The following is a 23,741-nucleotide window of genomic DNA, read 5'->3' as shown; positions in this document are numbered from 1 at the left end:
ACACACAAAGACACACACAGAGACACAGACACACACAGAGACACACACAGACACACACACAGAGACACACACAGAGACACACACAGACACAGAGACACACACACACACACACAGACACACACACAGAGACACGCACACACACACACACACAGACACACACACAGACACACAAACACAGACACACACACAGAGACACACACACAGACACAAACACAGACACACACAGACACACACACAGACACACACACAGACACACACACACACAGACACACACAGACACACACAGAGACACACAGACACACACAGACACACACACAGACACACACAGACACACACAACACACACAGACACACACAGACACACACAGACACACAGACACACAGACACACACAGACACAACACAGACACACACAGACACACACACAGACACACACACAGAGACACACACACACACAGATACACAGAGACACACACACACAGACACACACACAGACACACACACACAGATACACAGAGACACACACACACAGACACACACACGGACACACATACGGGTCTATGTGAACTAGACGGACACTGCTGGCCAAACGCGTTTTTTGCTACATTAGGCGGACACCCCTTTCCACTTGCTTTACGATGATATGGGGTATGTCAAAAAATCTGTTTTGAGCCATAGAACACAAATGTCACTTTAAATCTTAAATACACAGCACACAACCCAAGATATAACAACCTGACAACATGGTTAGTTAGGCGGACAGGAGATAATGAGGTAATTAGCCCCGCCCATGACACAAAGAGAAATTAGGAGGACTAACTCAATTTGTGCAGACAGTAGCTATACACACACACAAAAATGTCACTGAGGTGTATTAAAGGGTCAAATACCATTAATGGAACATGGCTAAACACAAACACAAACGTGAAGGCATTGTCCATTGAAAGGACACACCTACTATATGTGGACAATTTGTTTTACACAACACACAATACGCCAGACTATGCATTGTGAAGACATACCTGATTTGTGAGGACACATTTTAACTGGCAATATAGCTCACATATATATTACATATTTTATATAGTTAATACCTCTTTCATGATTACAGAGAATGTTTTTGTGATGCTACGAGACAAACACCAGTCAATGCACTGCAAGCCACATTTATTGCAGCAAAAACAATCATAAAACATCTTGGCTTGTACATTTTAAAACATTTAACAAAAAACTAAAAAAGTGCTGCAACATTATAGAACCAAATCTTTCACACCATTCACTGCTCCAACCTCGAGGAAGCTGGTGGATTGAGTTAGGGGTCATACCATCTGACGTGCCAACAGGCTACCTGGGCCTCTTCATCCCAACAGGAAAGTGTACTTAAAACAGATCTCCTTGCATTATTTCCCTTGGCATCCAGACTCACTACAAGAGAGGAAAAACAGATTGTCAAATGGTATTCACACAACAATCCCAACAAAAACAACCCCTGGAACTGGTTAACATATCACTTCATGTGTCTTCATGAGCATCGTGTCCATGACAGGACACCACAGAGGAAGTCACTGCGTTCCACTGCACGCTTGAACAGCACCTCAACACTCCACAACACTACTCAGAATGTATTTTGTGAACTGAGGACATGGAGAAGCAGGAAGCTGAGCCTCACCTACCAGGGCTTGCATATCCTCACACTATTAGAATAATGGCCTGAGTCCTTTTTTCCAAGTTTTTCAGACAACACATAACTTCACCAAAAGCAGAGCATATGATATTTAGGCCAAATATTCATTTTGGTCAAAACATTACCTAGGCCATTCATTTAATAGGGTGACGATATGCTGTGCAATGACAAACATCACTGATTTTATCTTCACAGTTTGTAGACTAGTATTAAAACCCATTTAAAGTGTTTTGCTTCAGAAAAAACATGTTGTCTTACCAGTAGATGTGCTTTCAATGGCAGAGTCAATATCTGTATAGTGAAAAAAAAGATTAGGTATATGGATATAATAGCAAACAGTAATATTGCTTAGCCTACATGTAATGAATCAAACATCAAGGATGCTGGTGGACTGAGGTAGTGGTCATACCATCTGAGGTGCTTGGAGGTTCCTCAGCAGGCTGCTTGTCTCTCTTCATCCCTACAGAATAGAGTAGTTGAATGTTCATGTGATGATTTGTGTATTTCACAACAGACACTTCAACCTGTCACTACAGGTACAGGAATGGAACTATATTGTCACTTGCACAAAAAGTGCGGGCGAGATTACGTTTGGAATATAGCTTCCTGGCCGTGCAACTGTGCGCCACAATAGTGCTTGTTATGTTACAGGTATATCCCAATAAGCCATACCAGTGAGTTAGCATGTACAATGGCAGACCACTTGAACTTGCATGGCTAAAAGGAATGCATCTATTAACAAAAGTAGTTTAAATTCAACTCTCCTTGCTATGTCATGACAAAATGACTAATAACTGAACTGAAGTACTGGAAATGGAGACAAACAGACATACAGACAAGAGCAGCTGTAGCTCCTATGGCATGCCCTGTGATGACTCCTGCACTGCTGTATCCATCTAACAAACCCTGCCTGACTAACATTAAAATAGCGAGCAGCATTGCCTTGTCTACGTGTAATGAATCAAACATCAAGGAGGCTGGTGGATTGAAGTAGTGGTCATACCATCTGAGGTGCCTGGAGGTTCCTCAACAGGCTGCCTGTCTCTCTTCATCCCTACAGAATAAAGTAGTTGAATGTTCATGTGATGATTTGACCTGTCATTACAGGTACAGGACAACAATAATGACTATGATTGATTATGATTCAGGTATATCCCAATAAGCCATGCCATGCCAGTTAGCATGTACAATAGCAGACCACTTGAACTTGCATAGCTAAAAGGAATGCATCCATTAAAAATAATTTATATTCAAGTCTCCCTGCCATGTCATGATAAAATGACTAATGACTGAACTGAAGTACTGGAAATGGAGACATACAGACAAGAGCAGCTGTAGCTCCTATGGCATGCCCTGTGATGACTCCTGCACTGCTGTATCCATCTAACAAACATCCATCTAACATTACTACATGTAATGAATCAAACATCAACGAGGATGCTTAGTCATATCACCTGAGGTTCCTGGACATTCCTGCTCATATTGGCTGGCTCTTTTCATTCCTGTAGAATTAATAGTGCGGCTCAATAAAGTTCATGTAATATAAGCAGGTTTGTGCCAATTCAGTTATTAATATTTCTAGTTAAAAATATTTCTAGGCACACTTACCAACACTTGTATGTGAATGTATGAGGGGCTGCTGTTCATCAAACTCACTGTCTTCGCTTTGCTCAGAATCACTCAGGTTCATGTCATCTGACAAAAAATGAAGAAAATAAATAATAAAACATGAGAGAATTAAACAGCAAACATTGAGTTACAGCGATAAAACATTATGAATAATATTACAATGAAGATTAGCTTGTTGAGGTAAAAGGGACAGATGTTTTTTAAGTGGGGTTGTGTGAGGGACAAATGGCAGGCAGGCTGTGTGGAAAGCATAACATTCTAGAGGTTAGGTCATATTTTTGCTACAGTAAAAATATCTGTTAGCAATTCTTGTAAACCAAACTTTATGATCTACACAGATCTACACAGCTGAAAACAACTTTTAATAGCAATACCTTCAATGTCAATCTCTTCAAGTGATTTGCCTTGAAGATTTGTCAGGGACCCTTTCTCCAAGGCAAGAAGTAATTTTGATATTTTGGCCAGCTGCGTTGTAGCCTCTGGAAGCCTGTAATATTCTCTGTGGACACGAACGTCATGTCCTAAGAAGTCTGCAACTTGATCCAACTCATGATTTTTGAGGTTCAGGATTTGTGACAAAGTTGCAACATGCTTGCACAAGTGACTTGACCTGAGGAGTTCAGGGTTCTGAGCGCCACACTCATTTGCATAAATCCTCAAACAGTCCTGTCCTCTATAAGAAGACAAACAATGGGGTCTTGCAAACAGGAATTCATTCTCTTCTGGGACTCCACACTCTGTTCTTTTGCTGATAAGATGTGTTAAGGCATCAACCATGTCTGGTGACAGCAGCACAGCAACTTTGCGCCCTCTTTTACCCCTAATTTCCACGCAACTGAAGTGGTTACAAAGTTTTTGTTCGAATTTTGTAAGGCCGCTGGCAACATCCTTATGCAAGGCAGTTGTGTCCCTTTCGAGGAAGCCTTTGAGTCTCATTTTTGCAACTTCTCCTCCACGTCTTCGGTTGAAGAGTATGATTTTTGCAAGGGCTGCTTTACAAAGTTCTCCATAGACTTGGGGTGATGGTGTCTTTCCTAAGTCTTCAGATGCTACCTTTGGTACCCTAGTCTTACACATAGCTGCTTTAGCTGAGTGTGTAAATATATGATTTGTAGAAAACTGCTTTGAATGGAAAATGTTCAATGTACTTTTATGTCTATGTAACTGAATTAGTGGAAATTGGTGAACCGAAAACCTTTGTCAACAAACACTAAATGTGATATATTATGCAGACTGAATAAAAAAATACTGTAATAATTATGAATTAATATTGGTACATCATGCATGAATGCATCATTTATTCAACAAAACTACTCACGTTTACATCTAATACCAGTCCACTTGATCGCAGCATAAGGTCCACCACACCTGGCACATTTGTCGAAGCTTGGTACAACTGAGGAGACCAAATCATGTTCACAGATCTGTTGGAAAAAACATAGTTATGAGAATATCATGATGAATATCAAAATTACACTTCATCTGATTTGATGAAAACACTTGCAATTCAAAAAACACTGCTTTTTGTGTGATGGAGAACATTAACAGAATGTAAATTGTGGAAATATAAAAGAAAATGTATATATTTTGCTATTATTTGTAAACGAACAAACAAAACATGTGAACTTTTCCATCCTCACCCAAAGAAATTCTGAACAGAAGGTTCAAAGGTTAAGTAGAAATTTTAGGTACTCAAATATTTCAAGCAATCAAGTATTTTTTATATAGTCACGACTTAAGCCACTAAATATATCATTAATGCGTTGTGCTATAACTTATGTACACATTCAGGGTACATTCCCTAAAGATAAAGACTGCTCTAACTGACAGTTTGACTTTAAAAGCCTTCGAAACATGTTTTCTGAATCATAATTGGGTTATGTTCGCCAATATCTATCAAATGTAAGCATACACATATAGTTCACATAAAGCAGATCACCCAAGGATTTTAAGTCTGAGATGCTAATTTTGAATGGATGGATGGATGTGTTTAGGATGTGTATACAAAATGTTACAGAGAAATATTGAATTTTTAAATTATTTACCTCATGAATGCTGCTGGCAGGAGAGGCAGGCGGGACAGGATCAGTCTCCTGTGGACTGTTCTGGGGACAGAAATGGACAAGCAATAAGCACTAAACATCTGAAGTGGAACATTCAAACTGTAGTTATTTGTGTTGTGCAATAAACAATTATATACTGACAAAATGTCAATACACGTTATATTTTCCTCAAGAGTGAGAATTCATTTCAGCATAAACACTGACCATTAAAAACATAGAGTTGATTGAGCTGATTTTGTCATTAAGCTGCACAATACTGCCCACCCCACACAATACACAGTATGACAGCAGCAGTAACTAGGAGGACATGGTACACAAACTGGTCTAGCCTCATGGTGGAGGTCAGAACACCGCCCATCCCCCACAATACACAGTATGACAGCAGCAGTAACTAGGAGGACACGATGCTCAAACTGGTCTAGCCTCATGGTGGAGGTCAGAACACCGCCCATCCCCCACAATACACAGTATGACAGCAGCATACAGTGTTACAGAGAAATATAGAAGACTTTTAAAACAGGACTTTAATAAATTATCAATTATTCACCTCATGAATGCTGCTGGTAGGAGAGGCAGGTGGGACAGGATCAGTCTCCTGTGGACTGTTCTAGGGACAGAAATGGACAAAGTTAATCACTAAACAATCAAAGTTGAACATTCAAAGTGTAGAAGCTCATGATGTGCAATAACAAAACAATTGTATACTGAGAGAATGACAACATACATGATATTTTAAGATTGTAAACAGACATGTGATTAGGATACATGCATATAATGTTAAAGAAATATCAAAGATTTTTAAACAGGACTTTAATAAATTATCAATTATTCACCTCATGAATGCTGCTGGCAGGAGAGGCAGGCGGGACAGGATCAGTCTCCTGTGGACTGTTCTGGGGACAGAAATGGACAAGCAATAAGCACTAAACATCTGAAGTTGAACATTCAAACTGTAGTTATTTGTGTTGTGTGATAAACAAACAATTATATACTGACAAAATGTCAATACACGTTATATTTTCCTCAAGAGTGAGAATTCATTTCAGCATAAACACTGACCATTAAAAACATAGAGTTGATTGAGCTGATTTTGTCATTAAGCTGCACAATACTGCCCACCCCACAATACACAGTATGACAGCAGCAGTAACTAGGAGGACATGGTACACAAACTGGTCTAGCCTTTCTAGCCTTATGGTGGAGGTCAGAACACCGCCCATCCCCCACAATACACAGTATGACAGCAGCAGTAACTAGGAGGACATGATGCTCAAACTGGTCTAGCCTCATGGTGGAGGTCAGAACACTGCCCACCCCCCACAATACACAGTATGACAGCAGCATACAGTGTTACAGAGAAATATAGAAGATTTTAAAACAGGACTTTAATAAATTATCAATTATTCACCTCATGAATGCTGCTGGCAGGAGAGGCAGGTGGGACAGGATCAGTCTCCTGTGGACTGTTCTGGGGACAGAAATGGACAAAGTTAATCACTAAACAATCAAAGTTGAACATTCAAAGATACTTTTTGATGTGCAATAACAAAACAATTGTATACTGAGAGAATGACAGACATTACGCCTTGTCCAGATTTTTTCAGCCTTCAAATAAAATGACTAGTCACTACAACAATTCAGTCAAATTATTTCATGCATCCACGCGGCCTGGATCATTTCTCATGCGCGCTGCTTTATTCCCACATGTAAGATGTTTATAACGCGGATCAATAATGAAGTGCAAAGAAGCCGAGTAGTGAAACTCGTGCTGATGCACTACGAGTGTACTTTTCATCGCTTTCACTCCGCGGCCCGTCTCTTTGCTTAGAAGACGCTTTAATGCTGCGTTTAAAAGAATAACATCAGCTGTAGATGCATCAGGAGCGGATCTCTTTACTTAGCTGCTCACATGGAGCAAGAAAAGACACGGCAGACATGCTGGAGCGTCGGCACAACAACATCCCGTTTCAACCGAGTTGTTCCGGTGAAAAAAGTGTTTCGGTGGCCGCGTGTTATTAACTGACTTAAAGTTATGGTTAAAGTTTCCATTTAGCTGAACCTGGTCCAATAAGCACGTTAGGTTTAACTAGCTAGCGATGCAAAAAACAAACCTGGCAAGACTAGCTTGTTGAACTAGTGTAGCTGTGTGTCTGGAGTTAAAAGCCTTACCTGCGTGATCCTCGCCATGCCAGGTGAAACGAGTCCACGTGACGAGAGGGCAGAGACGTTCCTCAGAGCAGGGAGGGGGGGGGGGGCTGCTGACTCCATGTGTGTGTGTGTGTCGCAAAGGTTTCCCCCGGGTCCTAAAGCCGGCCACCCGCGCCCGGACAGATATAACCCTTTTTATTGTTATTAAGTAAGTGTACTCAACAAATCAATGAGTGGATGAGCCAGAACTTTCTCCAGCTCAATGCAGATTAGACAGAAGTGCTTGTTTTTGGCCCCAAAAATGAAAGCTCTTAGATCAGACCTGAATTTTAACAACCATATAAAAGCTATTACTATGTTGGCCTATTACCACCTGAAAAACATTGTTAGGATCAAAGGCTTTCTGTCCAAACAAGACACAGAAAAACATATTCACGCATTCATTTTCAGTAGGATTATTATAATGGCATTCCACAGGTCTTAACAAAAAATCAATCAGGCAGCTACAGCTGGTCCAAAACGCTGCTGCCTGAGTTCTGACTAACACCAGGAAACTGGACCACATCACACCTGTACTCAGATCACTGCACTGGCTTCCTGTGAGTCAAAGGATACATTTTAAAATTTACTCTTGGCTTACAAAGCACTAAATGGTCTTGGACCAAAATACATTGTGGATTTGTTGGTTCCCTATGAAGCATCCAGACCCCTGAGATCATCAGGGACAGGCCTACTGTCTTCAACCTCAGTCTGCAGCTGGGGAGAGTGCCTACCCTGTGGAAAACATCCTGTGTTGTTCCAGTCCCAAAGAGAAACTGCCCTCAGGAGCTGAACGACTACAGACCGGTGGCACTCACATCACAGCTGATGAAGACAATGGAGCGGCTCATCCTCGACCTCCTCAAGCCCCAAGTGCATCAGGCTCAGGACCCGCTACAGTTTGCCTACTGGGCAGGTGTGGGTGTGGAGGACGCCATTCTCTACCTCCTACACCGTGTTCAAGCACATCTGGACAAAGGGAGGGGCACAGTGAGGATTCTTTTCTTGGACTTCTCAAGTGCCTTCAACACCATCCAGCCCCTGCTGCTACTGGACAAACTGAGGGAGATGTCTGTGGACCACTACTTGGTGTCCTGGATTGCTGACTACCTCACGGAGAGACCGCAGTACGTCAGGCTAAAGGACACCACATCAGACACTGTCATCAGCAGCACTGGAGCTCCCCAGGGGACGGTGCTGGCCCCCCTCCTCTTCACCCTTTACACCTCAGACTTCTGCTACAACTCAGAACTGTGTCACATCCAGAAGTTTGCAGAAGACACAGCCATCGTGGGCTGTATCAGGGATGATGGAGAGGATGAGTACAGAAGTGTAGTCAGCGACTTTGTCACCTGGAGTCAGGTGAACCATCTCCAGCTTAACACCTCAAAGACTAAGGAGCTGGTCATTGACTTCAGGAAGTCCAGCCCACAGCCACGTCCAATGACTATCAGGAACGACGAGGTGGAGATTGTAGGCAGCTACAAGTACCTCGGGTTGTGGCTGGACAACAAGCTGGACTGGACATGCTGTACAGATCACCTGTACAAGAAGGGCCAGAGCCGTCTGTACTTCCTGAAGACTGGGAGCCTTCAACATCTGCAGGAAACTCCTTTGGATGTGCTACCAGTCTGTGGTGGCCAGTACACTTTTTTATGCTGTTGTCTGCTGGGGGGTAACATAAACAAAAGGTGTACTAACAGGCTGGACAAACTGATCAGGCCGGCTCTGTGGTCGGCATGAAGCTGGACTCCCTGGTGACAGTGGCAGAGAGGAGAACACTAAGAAAACTCCTGGCTATTGTGGACGATGCCAGTCATCCTCTGCACACTGTCATCAGAGCTCAGAGGAGCCTGAACAGTCACAGGCTGCTCCTCCCCAAGAGCAGGACCAACAGACTCAGAGACTCCTTTGTCCCCTGATCCATCAACTCTACAACTCTGCTTTTGGCAGGAGGGGGAGAAGGAGGGAGGAGCACAGCCCGCTGATACAACACACCTGCAATAATTTACATGTGCAATAATCCATCTGTACCATCTATGCTGCTGTGCAATGTTGGTACAGAATTCCTCTTATCTTTTATTTTTTACTGTACTATGTTCTATTCTATTCTACTTAACTCTTGCTCTGTCGGTGTTGTATTGCTGCTGGTAACCAAATTTCCCTGAGGAGAAAATCTATTCTATTCTATTCTATTCTATTCTATTCTACTATGTGTACCCAGGGTCAGGACCAAACTAAGTGAAGCAGGGTTCAGTTATTCTGCCCCTCACCTGTGGAACAATCTTCCTGAATACCTGAGGTCTGCTCAAACAGTCACTTTATTTAAATCAGGCCTGTTTACTGCAGCATTCTCTTCAATTTCATTGTATTCATGGTTCCTAACTGAACTTTTCTCATTTAATCTTTCCCACTTAATCTTTATGATTTTAATTTCTAAGTTGTTTGTTTTAAAATGTTATTTTTTATTCTGTGATCTTAATGTCTTCTGTAAAGCACTCTGAATTGCCTTTTGTATGAATGGTGCTATATAAATAAACCTTGCCTTGCCTATTGCCTATTGACCCTCTGGTATTCCTTGAATTAGGGTGACTGTATGAATTAGGGGGACTGTGTATCCATCAGCCAATCAAAACCTGCGAAATATACACTTGTGTGAATAATTAATTAGGTGGTGTACTACCCGGACCCACCGGCAGGGGCGCTATGTTGATACACAGATTATACACAAAATCATGAAAATGTGTAATAGAAGGACTTTTGCTGAAAATTAGTATATGGGCTTTCTAAGCCAATAGAAACACATCTACGCTGTTAGAATTAGGCGGACACTGGCCCTGTCTGACTAATTCAAAATGTCTGCCTAGTGTCGGGGTGTATTCATACCAATTGTCCGTTTAATACACAAAAACCAACACACACACACAGACACACACACACACACACACACACAGACACACAGACACAGACACACACAAAGACACAGAGACACACACAGAGACACACATACACAGACAGTCACACACAAAGACACAGACACACACACAGACACACACAAAGACACAGAGACAAACACTCACAAAGACACACACAAAGATACAGAGACAAACACTCACACAGACACAGAGACACATACAGAGACACACAAAGACACACACACAGACACACACACAGAGACACACACAAAGACACACACAAAGACACACACACACACAGACACGCACAGAGACACACAGAGACACACAGACACAGAGACACACACAGAGACACACAAAGACACAGACACACACACAGAGACACACAAAGACACAGAGACACACACACAGCGACACACAGAGACACACACACACACACACACACACACACAGAGACACACAAAGACACACAAAGACACACACACACAGAGGCCGAGCAAAGTGGAGGACACCCAGAGTCAGGAGAACGTCCAGGACAAACATGGCAGCTTGTGGGTGTTTGTCCCTGCAGCGTAGGCCTGTAGCAGCCTAGCTATGATAAAGTTTAAAGACTAAGAGTCCATGGGGGTCGTCCATGGGGGTCCACCACATATACTATCCGGTTCCTTCAGACCTGCTGACTGGCGGCTCAGGAGGACATAGTGTTCCTGCTACTGTCACAGTTTCATTTTCATCACATCATTTCACCAGCTACACACACACAGACACACACAGACACACACACAGATCTAATCTTTCTTGGCAGCTCACACACTTTGGTCACATTAACAGAATTGTGAGTAATTAAGGATAGAAAAGCAACATGTTCCCACTGATTTAATCAGTTTACGGCCGTGTGTGTGTGTGTGAGAGTTATTACCATAATACCCAGCATACAACAGTTTTTTTATGCTGGGTATTATAACATGCTGGGCGGTTCTTAGAGGTTTGGGCCAACCTGTCTTTTGGAAAACTCTCTCTCAGCTGCACTAAAGCTGTCTGCTATCTTTACACACTGCCTCCACCCGCTGCAACCAGCTACTACTGCAAATCTGCTTATCAGCTCACCTCGTCCCTCCCACTCAGGAACATTACGCTGTGAACAGAAACCGGGAGAAGTAGTAGTCGCACCAAAACAACAACAAGCTTTACGTAATGCTGCGTTTAATCCACAACACAGATTACCTGGGAGTGAGAACAGAACACACTGTGTTTTTAAGGAAGCATGACATCATTACACTGACAGAACTGTCATCACCATCATCATCATCACCACCACCATCATCATCTTCCTCTCTTAGCCCCATCACAGACTGCACCTTTGGGTGGAACTTCTCCTCATGGTCTGCATCTGAAGAAGTCAAAGGACAGGAAGTGAAGACTCACTTTGATATTTTTATCTTAGAAATGATCAATAACCCAAGCGATAGCAGTTATTATGAAGGTGTGCTGTGTGTCAGTGCCCGCTGCGGGCCGCTGTGGCTCTCTGTTTGCTCTCTGTTCTTTAAGCAGCAGCTTCTTACGTCACGGTTTTGTTTTCTTCGTCTCCTGGTGTCCCAGAGCTTTCGGCCTTCAGCTGCATCGTGGTGTCACCTGGTTAATGAAGCTCATGCCCGGCTCTGTGTTGTACATTGTTTGTTTTGTTCAGGCGGATTAGCAGTGTTCCTTCTGAGTTCAGGCTTTTCACATTTAATCTTGTGCTCCAACACTGAGAATGTCCTGAACTGAGAAGCCTAACTCCAGGTTTAGCTTAGCCTCGCTGCAGACCATGTTCACCCTTTGATGGACATGGTGTTCTCTGATCTTGGCCTCCAGATCTCCCAGATCTCAGTCCATGAGGGCCTTGGCTCCCAGAGCAGCAGGTTTCTCCTGCTGCTCTGGGAGCAGTCATGTCATGTCATGGAAAAGGCTGTGTGAGCAGGTTAAATCCTCAGTGAAGACCTGGAACTTTCCATCCAGACAAAAACAGCCGCAGTGAAACACTGAGCTGAAGAGTAAATGATAAGGTGGTCCAAGAACAGGATTGTGGTTTGGGACAGGTATTAGTGTCTCAGTCATAGACACTAATGGATCAGGATCAGTGGCTTTGGGGCTCACCTGGTGCCAGCAGGCTCGTGACTGCACAGATTAAGTGTTGAGTAATAAGGCTGCAGGATTCCTGCATTTCAGCTTGATGCGACCCTCAGCTGCATCTGACAGGACGTCCTCACTGTGTGCTACAGCAGGGTCAGAAACCCTTCACATGGAACCAATGAGCACCCACTTAACCCTCATTAGGTCATGAATAACAGCCAGACTACAGCAGGAGAAGGAGGCAGCATCCTCCTGAAGATGAAGCACATGCAGCTCAAAACAGCTAACTGTGCTGACGGAAGCAGACGGGTCTGGTTTCTGTTTATGGAAGACATCTAGCTAGGGAGGTGAAGACATGGTTCAACTTGTCATTCATTCAAAGTTTCCCGACCACGCAGAGCCCCTGAATCTGCTCTGATGACAATGACCACAATCAGGAACCTGCCACTGAACGGCCTCCTGTCTGACGTTTTCTTCTACAGAGTAGTCATCTTTGGGCAGTAGTGTCCTGCTGCGTGTGCCGCGCCTCCTAATGAGGACGATCACAAAGGAAAACTGAGCAAGCCGGTCAGGATGAATTATCATCCTTTAATTTTTGGGTTTCAGTTTGTCCTGAAGTGCTTCACAGCAAGTACCACAGACACAGGGCAAGATCCAGGCCAAAGAACACAGACATGAGGTCATCAAGGTTTCCAACTGCTACAAAGGCTCCGACCAAAGACAAACAGGGAATCCATCAGCGAGCCACTGACACGGGCCTGGTTCTGTTAGTGTGCCTGAACACACATGTATACATCTAACACAGCATCACACCTGGAACACACAGTGCTGTCCTCCTGTGTCTGGCAGGCGGACAGAGATCGGTCAGACGTGACAAACACACACTTTATCGGCTTGACCATTGTTTCCGTGACTGGAGCAGGACAAGCGACTGGGACTGTCAGGTGGCTGCATGTCTGAGTAATTGAACAGCGGGGTGACTGTGGACTGGCAGGAGGACGGCAGGTCACGCTGCAGCACTGAGAACATCAGGCGACAGTTATCTGAGCAGCTCAGGACTTCACGTGTCCACAGACAGCAGGAAAAAAGTCTCTCCCCTTTTTTCCTCGATGTGTGCACACACCTGTTTGTTCAGATGGATTCGCAGCCAGCTCCTGTCTGTGGACACACACTCAGTCAGAGCAGCTACACAACTGACCTTACTGACATCATCATGTGTGATAATAAATGTGTTTCCAGTTTTTGGTCTAAATGTACGGACGCCTGTTTAGTGTTGCTGCTGATGTTCAATAAACTGATCACATGATCACACATCTCAAATGTGTGTGTTTGTTGTGAGGGTGCCGTGTGGACCAGCTGAATGAGCGATGTGAAAAAATGAGGCTGACACAGACATGTTGTTTACTGGTGGAGCACTGATTGTTAAATGGGGCGTGCACGGCGTGGCATTGTTACTGTTCCTGTCCTCCGTGGACATGTGCTGTTTTGACAGCGTCTGAATCAGGCTGCGTCCATGCTGGAGGTCCTCGTGTCACGCCACCCTCTAATGAGAGTCTGATGCGCCCGGAGCACCTCCACCTCCACAAAGAGCACATTCTTCTGCACCGGAGCCACACCGCGGCCGCACGCTGGCTGTCCCCGTCGTCCCCCGTTCACATGTTCAGGCAAATTATGTCTCCAGAAAACAGGTCAGCATGTTCTCAGGAATCCAGCAGAGATCCGCTGGCCCTCCTCTTCCTCCTCTGCCCCGCGCGGCCTTGTGTTGTTGGCACAGTCCAGTTAATCACAGAGGTGCTTTGACAAACGGTTCCCATCAGACAGCACAGACTCTGCTGCTGTGAAGGACGACATGGAGGATGACAGTCTGTGGACAGGTGCTGCAATAAACCACCTGTGTCTCCTTTCTGCACGCCTCCTCAGCAACCAGCCAGGTGCACACACACACACACACAGACAGCTGATACGCCTGCTCCTCCTCTGTAAGCACCTGACACCTATAGACCATTGATGGAAAACCTGAATCAGCAGATATTTGCAGACAGCTGAGTTCACTCAACGTGTGTGTCTTACTGTGTCACTGTGTGTGTCTTACTGTGTGTGTGACTGACAGTGTGTGTCTTACTGTGTGTCTTACTGTGTCACAGTGTGTGTCGTACTGTGTCACTGTGTGTGTGTGACTGACTGTGTGTCTTACTGAGACACCGAAACGCCTCCGACCCCCCCCTGGGCCCAGCCTAAGGCTCCACTGCAAAGTGAACATTCATATGGACGTCAACTCCGACAGTCTGAAGATTGCCTTCAGCTCACTCTTGGATTCAGTTGGGTTCTCTCAGTTAGTAAATGAACCCACACACTGCCACAGTCACACCCTCGACCTGGTTCTCACCTACGGCCTGGAAGCTGAGAACCTGCTAGTGTGGTCTCAAAATCCTGTTCTTTCAGATCACTCATTAATAACTTTTGACTTCTCTCTTTCAGACCTACCAGCACCTAAGGAAAAGGTCTACTACAGCAGATGTCTGTCTGAAGACGCCGCAAAGCAGTTTAGGACAGCAATCCTACCAGTACTCCCCACAGTCCCAAGTACTGATGGGGGTACCAACTTAAATATTACTCCTGCAGAGCTGGACCGCTTTGTCAACAACACTGCAGACACATTACACTCAGTCTTAAACAGGATTGCTCCACTGAAGAAGAAAACTACAAACCAGAAGAGGCTAGCTCCGTGGTACAACTCAAATATCCGATCACTGAAACGGATTACACGTAGGATGGAGAGGATGTGGCAGTCCTCTAAATCAGATGACTCCTGGAGGATCTGGAGAGACAGTCTGCTGACGTATAAGAAGGCCCTTCGTAAAGCTAGGACAGCCTACTATTCATCACTAATAGAAGAAAACAAGAACAACCCGCGCTTTCTCTTTAACGCCGTGGCCAGGCTGACAAAGAGCCACAGCTCTGTGGAGCCTCGCATTCCTGCAGCTCTTAGTAGTGAAGACTTCATGAGCTTCTTCACCGATAAAATCACCACTATTAGAGGACAAATCAACCACAATCTCTCTGTGACCGCTGAGGATACACCGCCACTTCTGGAAACGGATCCTGATCTAACTCTGGACTGCTTCGTGCCCATCGGCCTCCCTGAGCTGACCACCAGCATCTGCAAGTCTAAACCTACTACCTGTCTTCTGGATCCGATCCCTTCACGGCTCCTCAAAGATGCTATTCCTCTGATCGGAGACTCTATATTAGGACAGATCAACTTGCCTCTGGAAACAGGATATGTACCACAGGCTTTTAAAACTGCTGTGATCATTCCTGATCATTCCACTTAAAAAACCTTCACTGGACCCGGACGTCCTAGGAAACTACAGACCGATCTCCAACCTCACCTTTATCTCCAAACTACTCGAAAGAGCTGTTGTAAGTCAGCTAAACGACCACCTGCATAGGAACAGTCTGCTCGATGCTTTCCAGTCTGGTTTCAGAGCCCATCACGGCACAGAAACAGCACTGCTTAAAGTCACCAATGACCTCCTCATGGCATCGGACCGGGGACTCGTCTCTGTACTCGTTCTACTGGATCTCAGTGCTGCCTTCGACACCGTAGATCATCGCATCCTGCTACACAGATTAGAACACGAGATCAGGATTACAGGAACAGCACTGCGCTGGTTTAAATCATATTTATCTGACAGATTTCACTTTGTTCATGCTAACGATGTGTAACAGGGTTCTGTGCTCGGACTGATCCTGTTCACCCTCTACATGCTCCCTCTAGGAAACATCATCCAGAAGCACGGCATAAACTTTCATTGTTATGCTGATGATACCCAGCTGTATTTATCCATGAAGCCTGAAGAAACGGAGCCGCTAGTCAGACTACAGGCGTGTCTAAAGGACATAAAGGACTGGATGACCTCCAACTTTTTACTATTAAACTCGGACAAGACTGAGGTCATTGTTTTTGGACCGAAACATCTCAGAACTAGTTTATCAGATAATACTTTCTCCCTGGATGGAATTACTCTGGCCTCCAGTACGACTGTGAGGAACCTTGGAGTTATCTTTGATCAAGACATGTCGTTTGTCTCTCATATTAAGCAGGTCTCCAAGACCGCTTTCTTTCACCTGCGTAATATTACTAAGATCAGGAGCATCCTCTCTCAGAGTGATGCTGAAAAGCTCATCCATGCTTTTGTCACTTCAAGACTGGACTACTGCAACTCTTTATTGTCAGGATGTCCACATTACTCCATCAACAGTCTGCAGCTGATCCAGAACGCAGCAGCTAGAGTTCTGACAGGAAGCAGCCAAAGGGATCACATCTCTCCTGTTCTAGCGTCTCTTCACTGGCTCCCAGTGGACTCAAGAATACACTTCAAGATCCTTCTTCTAACCTACAAGGCTCTTCATGGACTTGCTCCATTGTATCTGCAGGACCTGATTGTACCATATGTTCCTAATAAGACACTCAGATCTCTGAGTGCAGGTTTACTTGTCGTTCCTAGGATTCATAGAAGTAGAATGGGAGGACGAGCTTTCAGCTATCAGGCACCGCTATTATGGAACCAGTTACCAATCTGGGTCCGAGAGGCAGACACTGCCTCCACCTTTAAGACTAGACTTAAAACTTTTCTGTTTAGTAAGGCGTACAGTTAGCCTTAGACCTAGTGTGTAGCACAGCTATGCTGCTCTAGGCCTACGTTGTCGGGGGCACAAACATGATCCACTGAGCAGTTTCCCTCTCACCCTCTAACCTCTCCTTTTCTCTCCTTAGTCTGGCTCACACTGGTCTCAAGACCTGGATGATGACCTGCAGTCCAGCCCGTGAAGTCTCTCTTGCTCTACGTTGTATCATGTTTGCTCCTCTCTCTCTCTCTCTCTCTCTCCTTCATCCTCTCTCTCTCTCTCTCTCTCTCCCTCATCCTCTCTCTCTCTCTCTCTCTCCCTCATCCTCTCTGACTAGCAGCAGGACTGGTTCCCCCTTAAGTTGACGGGTCCTGCTCAAGGTTTCTTCCTCTTAAAGGGAGTGTTTCCTTGCCACAGTGCTCTTAGGGGGGTTCCTGTGAAGCGCTTTGAGACAATGTCAGATTGTAATATGCGCTATATAAATAAAACTGAATTGAATTGAATTGAACACCAGCTGCATGGGGACAACAGCAGGACCGCTTCACCACCACTCCCCACCTCACCTCCTCCACTACAGCCCTGCACCCCGTCAGCTGCATCCTCTTCCAACTCCTCGATATCCATCTCCCCCCCTGCTTCACCTCTTGGGTTTCCAAGTCACATGGAGAGTTTGGTGAAGTCTGGGATCAAAATGGTCCCCCTCACCCCCAATCTAGCCAGATCAAGGGTCCTATCCTCAACACTGAAACATCCACCAGCATCCCCCCAGACACCTCCCTCAAGGCCTCCAAGATGCAGTATCTCCCCTCCGTCCTCCCCCCAGATTATGCAGCTCAGGTCAACCCAACCCACCCCTCCCTCTTCCACTCCCCTAAGCACACCATCTAAGCCTCCCCGGCCACCACCCAGAGCACTGGCCTCTAAGGCCTTTAACTACACCAAGGCTGCAATCAGGGACTAGGACACCCAGGGCCTCTGCTGTTTGAGGACTTGTACCCATAATAATCCCACTACCAACCTGAGGCCCAGGGAGAGAGCACTCTCCCACAGCGCAGATTCATTAATTCATGTTTTGATAAGAAAAAGGAAAAGAAAGCTCCATCATCCAAGAAATGTACTATCAAATTTAAAATCTATTCAATGTCAACCACAGTCTGTCCCTGAACATAGACAGGACACAGGTTTTAATACATTAAATTTAGCTCTCTTAAATGTTAGGTCTTTGGCAGGCAAATCATTCTTAATTAATGATTTTATTCAAAAGCACCATCTGGATTTTATGTTTTTAACTGAAACTTGGTTGGGGCAAGACAATAGTGCAGCAGTTCTTATTGAGTCTACTCCTCCTAACTTTGGCTTCATGAGTGAAGCAAGATTGCACAAGAAAGGAGGAGGTAGAAGGAAAGGTGATCAGAAAGCGTCACATTAATGATAACACCTGTGCACTGTTCACACAGGCTTTTGTACCATCACCAACCCTGCCCACAGCTCCAGTTGACGACCTTGAAAACAGTTTCAGTTCCAAAGTTATGACTGTTATTGATTCAATTGCCCCAATCAGAACCAAAGTTCTGTCAGGAAAGAAAAAGTCACCTTGGAGAAATGCCACACTGGTTAAAGCTCAAAAAAGAGTCTGCAGACAGGCAGAATGCAGATGGAGAAAAACTAAACTCCAGGTTCATTATAACATTTACAAAGAGAGCCTACAGAACTATAACCAGGAACTGAAAAATGCAAGACAATCCTATTTTTCAGAGATCATCGACAGGAACAGCAACAATGCTCGCACATTATTCTCTGTTATAGACAGACTGACAAACCCAGGAGTCTCAGTCCCACCTGAACTGCTGTCTAAAAAGTCATGCAATGACTTTGCATCTTTTTTCACAGATAAAGTGTTAAAAATAAGACAAACAGTCTGTAGCTCTAGCTCTGGCAAAACCATAATGTAACTTGTGCCTTCTCATCCAGCAGTTAAGCTGGCACATTTGAACCTTCTAGATAATACAGCACTGACAGAAACTGTTAAACAGTTAAAACCCACAACATGCTCTCTTGACAATCTGCCTACACATTTTCTTAAAAACGTTTTCCACTGCATATCGTCAGATGTGTTGCAGATAGTTAACAGCTCTCTTCAGTCAGGGCAGTTTCCCCAGGCCCTGAAAACTGCAGTAATCAAACCTCTGCTCAAAAAATCAAATCTGGATGCTTCAGCAATAAATAACTACAGGCCAATATCTAACCTTCCTTTTCTGGGAAAGGTCATTGAAAAGGCTGTTTTTCAACAAATTCATGCATTTTTGGTGCAAAACAATCTTTTTAATGAATTTCAGTCTGGATTTCGAGCGCACCACAGCACTGAGACTGCACTTATTAAGGTCTTAAATGACATACACCAGAATAATAATGCATCCAAAGTCTCCGTCTTAGTACTGCTGGACCTTAGTGCTGCATTCGATCAGTCGATCACAGCATGCTGCTCGACAGGCTGGAGCAGTGGGTGGGATTTACTGGCACTGTGTTAAACTGGTTCAAATCTTACTTACATGATAGGGACTACTTTGTGTCAACTGGTAACTATGAGTCTGACCGAACTAAAATCACATGCGGGGTTCCTCAAGGGTCCATTCTTGGACCACTTCTGTTCAACATCTACATGCTGCCCTTAGCTCAGATCATAGAACATCTCCTACCACACCTATGCAGACGACACACAGCTTTATATATCAGTGTCATCACATGACTACAGTCCCTTACACTCACTAAGTAAGTGTACTCAACAAATCAATGAGTGGATGAGCCAGAACTTTCTCCAGCTCAATGCTGACAAAACAGAGATGATTGTTTTTGGCCCCAAAAATGAAAGAGCTAAGATCAGTGCTTACCTTGACTCCATGTCACTGAAGGTCACAAACCAAGCCAGAAATCTTGGTGTAATATTCGACTCAGACCTGAATTTTAACACCCATGTAAAAGCCATTACTAAGTCTGCCTATTACCACCTGAAAAACATTGCTAGGATCAAGGGCTTTCTGTCCAAACAAGACACAGAGAAACTTATTCATGCATTTATTTTCAGTAGGCTAGATTATTGTAACGGTGTCCTCACAGGTCTTAGCAAAAAATCAGTCAGGCAGCTGCAGCTGGTCCAAAATGCTGCTGCTAGAGTTCTGAGTAACACCAGGAAAATGGACCACATCACACCGGTCCTCAAATCACTGCACTGGCTTCCTGTGAGTCAGAGGATCCATTTCAAAACTTTACTCCTGGTCTACAAAGCACTGAATGGTCTTGGACCAAAATACATCCTGGACTTATTGGTTCCCTATGAACCATTCAGACCCCTGAGATCATCAGGGACAGGCCTACTGTGTGGACCCAGGGTCAGAACCAGACAGAGTGAAGCAGGATTCAGTTACTCTGCCCCTCACCTGTGGAACAGCCTTCCTGAACACCTGAGGTCTGACAGACAGTCACTTCATTTAAGTCAGGCCTGAAAACTCATTTGTTTACTGCAGCGTTCTCCTAATTACTTGACTGCACTCTTCTCATTTAATCATCCTGATTTTATTTGATGTTTTTATGATTTTATTCTTTTTATGATTTTAATTTCCTTCTTAATTTAATGTTTTAAAATGTTTTTATTCTGTGATTTAATCTTATGTAAAGCACTCTGAATTGCCTTGTGTATGAATGGTGCTATATAAATAAAGCTTGCATTACTGTGTCACAGTGTGTGTGACCGACTGTGTGTCTTACTGTGTCTTACTGTGTCTGTGACTGACTCTGTGTGTCTTACTGTGTCACTGTGTGTCTTAATGTGTCACAGTGTGTGTGACTGACTGTGTGTCCTATTGGGGACAGATCGGAGGACAGATCAGAGGACAGACTGTGGTGTCCCTCCTAAAACAGCATGTTTATGTGATCAGAGACGGATATTCTGCAGTTTGAACAGAGGACCTGTTGTGGGTCTTCTCATCAGCTGATTGGCTCACTTTTCTGCAGCCATGTATCAGTGATTCTGTCTGCATCACTAAGAACCATCCCGCCCGCTCGGACCATCAGATCATTTGGGTTTGGACAGCACACACTAGGAAAGGAGGCCCAGTGAACTAACTGGATGGAGGTTCATGTGCAGAAGATAAGACACATCTGAGTGGGTGCAGCCCCATGAAGCCCACTTGTTTCCACGGTAACCAGCTCCTACACCTGAAGTCAAAGGAAACGTGCGACACACTGACCTCAATCTGCAGCTTCTCTGTTGAGTCTGAGCTGCTAAGTAGACCCTACAGAGCTGCTCCCACCACTTTGTCCTCACGTTCAGCTGGTCACATGACCCTGACCCCCCCCTCACTTCCTGCCTGACCATGAGTATACAGTGGGATCTGATGGGACTGCAGCCATGATAAGATAAGATAAGATAAGATAAGATAAGACTTGTGCCAGAGGTATCAAGTTACATTAAATGCAGTTAAGAACAGAGTATCAGAGTATAAGTGTAACTATAATCCAATCAGAGTACAGTACACAGTATGAGCACAATATATGATACATGGATACAGATAGAGACCAGTGGAGGGAATGACAGTGATGCCTGACATGATCATTAGCTCCTCTCCTACAGAAAGGGGAGGAGTTATACAGTCTGATGGCCTCTGGCAGGAAGGACCTCCTGTGGCGTTCTGTGCTGCTCCTTGTAGTCTCAGTCTACCACTGAATGTGCTCCTGTAGGACAGCAGTGTGTCGTGCAGGGGGTGAGACGTGTTGTTACGAATACTGAGGAGTTTCCTCAGCATCCTCCTCTCCGTCACCTCCATAATAACGCCATCTGAATGCTAAGTTGGCTAGTTTGCCGGTATAAATATGAACAAACAGAGAAGTACTAGTCTATTCTGTTATGAGCTTTCCCAGGCAGGGCAGAGGTGGGAGGGATAATCCCGACACGATCACATCACCCCAGACACAAGGGAAAACACACCCACTGTAGTGAAAATTAACCCAACTTAGCAAAAACACACACAGATGTGAAGGGGGCCCACCCCCGCCCAGACCACACCACCACAAAACAAATGAATCAATCGCCTCCCCAAAGAAACCATCAAAATCCCACAAGCAACTGAAAAAATAAAAAAAATAGTAAATTCCAAGAAAAATTAAAGCTGCAAGTGGCAAGGACGGGCCCTCGCACGCCTTGTGGTTCGCAGGACTTGCAGCTGCCGCCTCCCCTATCGCCCCGCATCCTCTCTTCCCCGTTATTGGCAAAGGCTGTGGTCTGCAGGGCAGAAGAGTGCACCAAAATACACATATACAAAAGACAGGTCCTCCGGCCAGTAGGTGGCGCAGTGACTGTAGCATCTCAGCATATCAATATGTGCAGAGTCAGATGTTCAGCATGACTGTAAAGTTTCGTCCACATAGGATGAAGTATGAGGGAGGTACAGCCACAAAAACATCCATTTACTGTGCGTTGGCGAAGGGTCAACTTTGTGGTGGCGCCACAGGCAGAGTGTGTAATAAAGAATCATTCCTTGCATTTCAATAGGGCTCTTGCACGTTTCAGGCTCGGGCCCTAATTTAAATAAACTACATTCATTGACAGCTACAACTACATAAACTGAACCAACTGTCATGCAGTAACATCAAAGGGACCTTCGACTACACAAATAAACTATGATAACAATGACAACATTTCAACAAAACAAGCAAAAACACACAAATCCCAAAGAGGGAAGAAAACCCAAATTAACCAGACGTCAGCCATACAGTGCGAGAAGAACATGTGAGTCTTACAGAACCATTGTCTCCGTCACTGTTGTGTCTCCACAGTTAATTTAAAAAAAGTTCACACATGGGCTATATACAACCATAGGCTACATGCTAACATAGGCTACATACAACCATAGGCTACATGCTAACATAGGCTACATACAACCATAGGCTACATGCTAACATAGGCTACAAACAACCATAGGCTACATGCTAACATAGACTACATACAAACATAGGCTACATGCTAACATAGACTACATACAAACATAGGCTACATGCTAACATAGGCTACATACTAACATAGGCTACAAACAACCATAGGCTACAAACAACCATAGGCTACATGCTAACATAGACTACATACAAACATAGGCTACATGCTAACATAGACTACATACAAACATAGGCTACATGCTAACATAGCCTACATACTAACATAGGCTACAAACAACCATAGGCTACAAACAACCATAGGCTACATGCTAACATAGACTACATACAAACATAGGCTACATGCTAACATAGACTACATACAAACATAGGCTACATGCTAACATAGGCTACATGCTAATATAGGCTACATACCAGTGAGGCTGGCACTACTACTCTTGTACAGTGGACCTATGAGTGGAGTTACCACGCAGGAGCTCGATACTTAGCAGCGACCCACCAACCAACCAAACACAACAAATCACAAAAACACAGCCAGTGACCACAATCAGCCTACCTGCACTGGTGACAGCAGAAGA

The 23,741-nt window shown here is 44.4% G+C and overlaps 1 protein-coding gene across 10 annotated transcripts; it reads right to left on the bottom strand.

Annotated features, from left to right (window-relative positions):
* Positions 1-1,148: 1,148 nt before the first annotated feature.
* Positions 1,149-23,741, bottom strand: LOC114433497 (uncharacterized). Of its 10 annotated transcripts, none has more exons than XM_028402099.1 (12): positions 23,720-23,741; positions 11,701-11,866; positions 11,584-11,611; positions 6,783-7,677; positions 6,208-6,267; positions 4,630-4,735; positions 3,291-3,377; positions 3,137-3,184; positions 2,686-2,736; positions 2,092-2,142; positions 1,941-1,973; positions 1,149-1,423 (listed from the first exon to the last, which is right to left on the bottom strand). In XM_028402099.1, exons 4-12 carry the CDS (start codon positions 6,891-6,893, stop codon positions 1,311-1,313), a joined length of 660 nt encoding a protein of 219 aa, XP_028257900.1. In that variant the 5' UTR covers positions 6,894-7,677; positions 11,584-11,611; positions 11,701-11,866; positions 23,720-23,741; the 3' UTR covers positions 1,149-1,310. The 10 variants fall into 10 exon arrangements, with proteins under 10 accessions (XP_028257900.1, XP_028257899.1, XP_028257897.1 ...); XM_028402098.1 differs by lacking the exon at positions 23,720-23,741 and adding an exon at positions 23,578-23,716; XM_028402096.1 differs by lacking the exon at positions 23,720-23,741 and adding an exon at positions 12,039-14,950.

Source organism: Parambassis ranga, chromosome 3 (genome assembly GCF_900634625.1).
Source record: "Parambassis ranga chromosome 3, fParRan2.1, whole genome shotgun sequence".
Classification (NCBI taxonomy): domain Eukaryota; kingdom Metazoa; phylum Chordata; class Actinopteri; family Ambassidae; genus Parambassis; species Parambassis ranga.
This window is presented reverse-complemented; position numbering and strand designations above follow the sequence as displayed.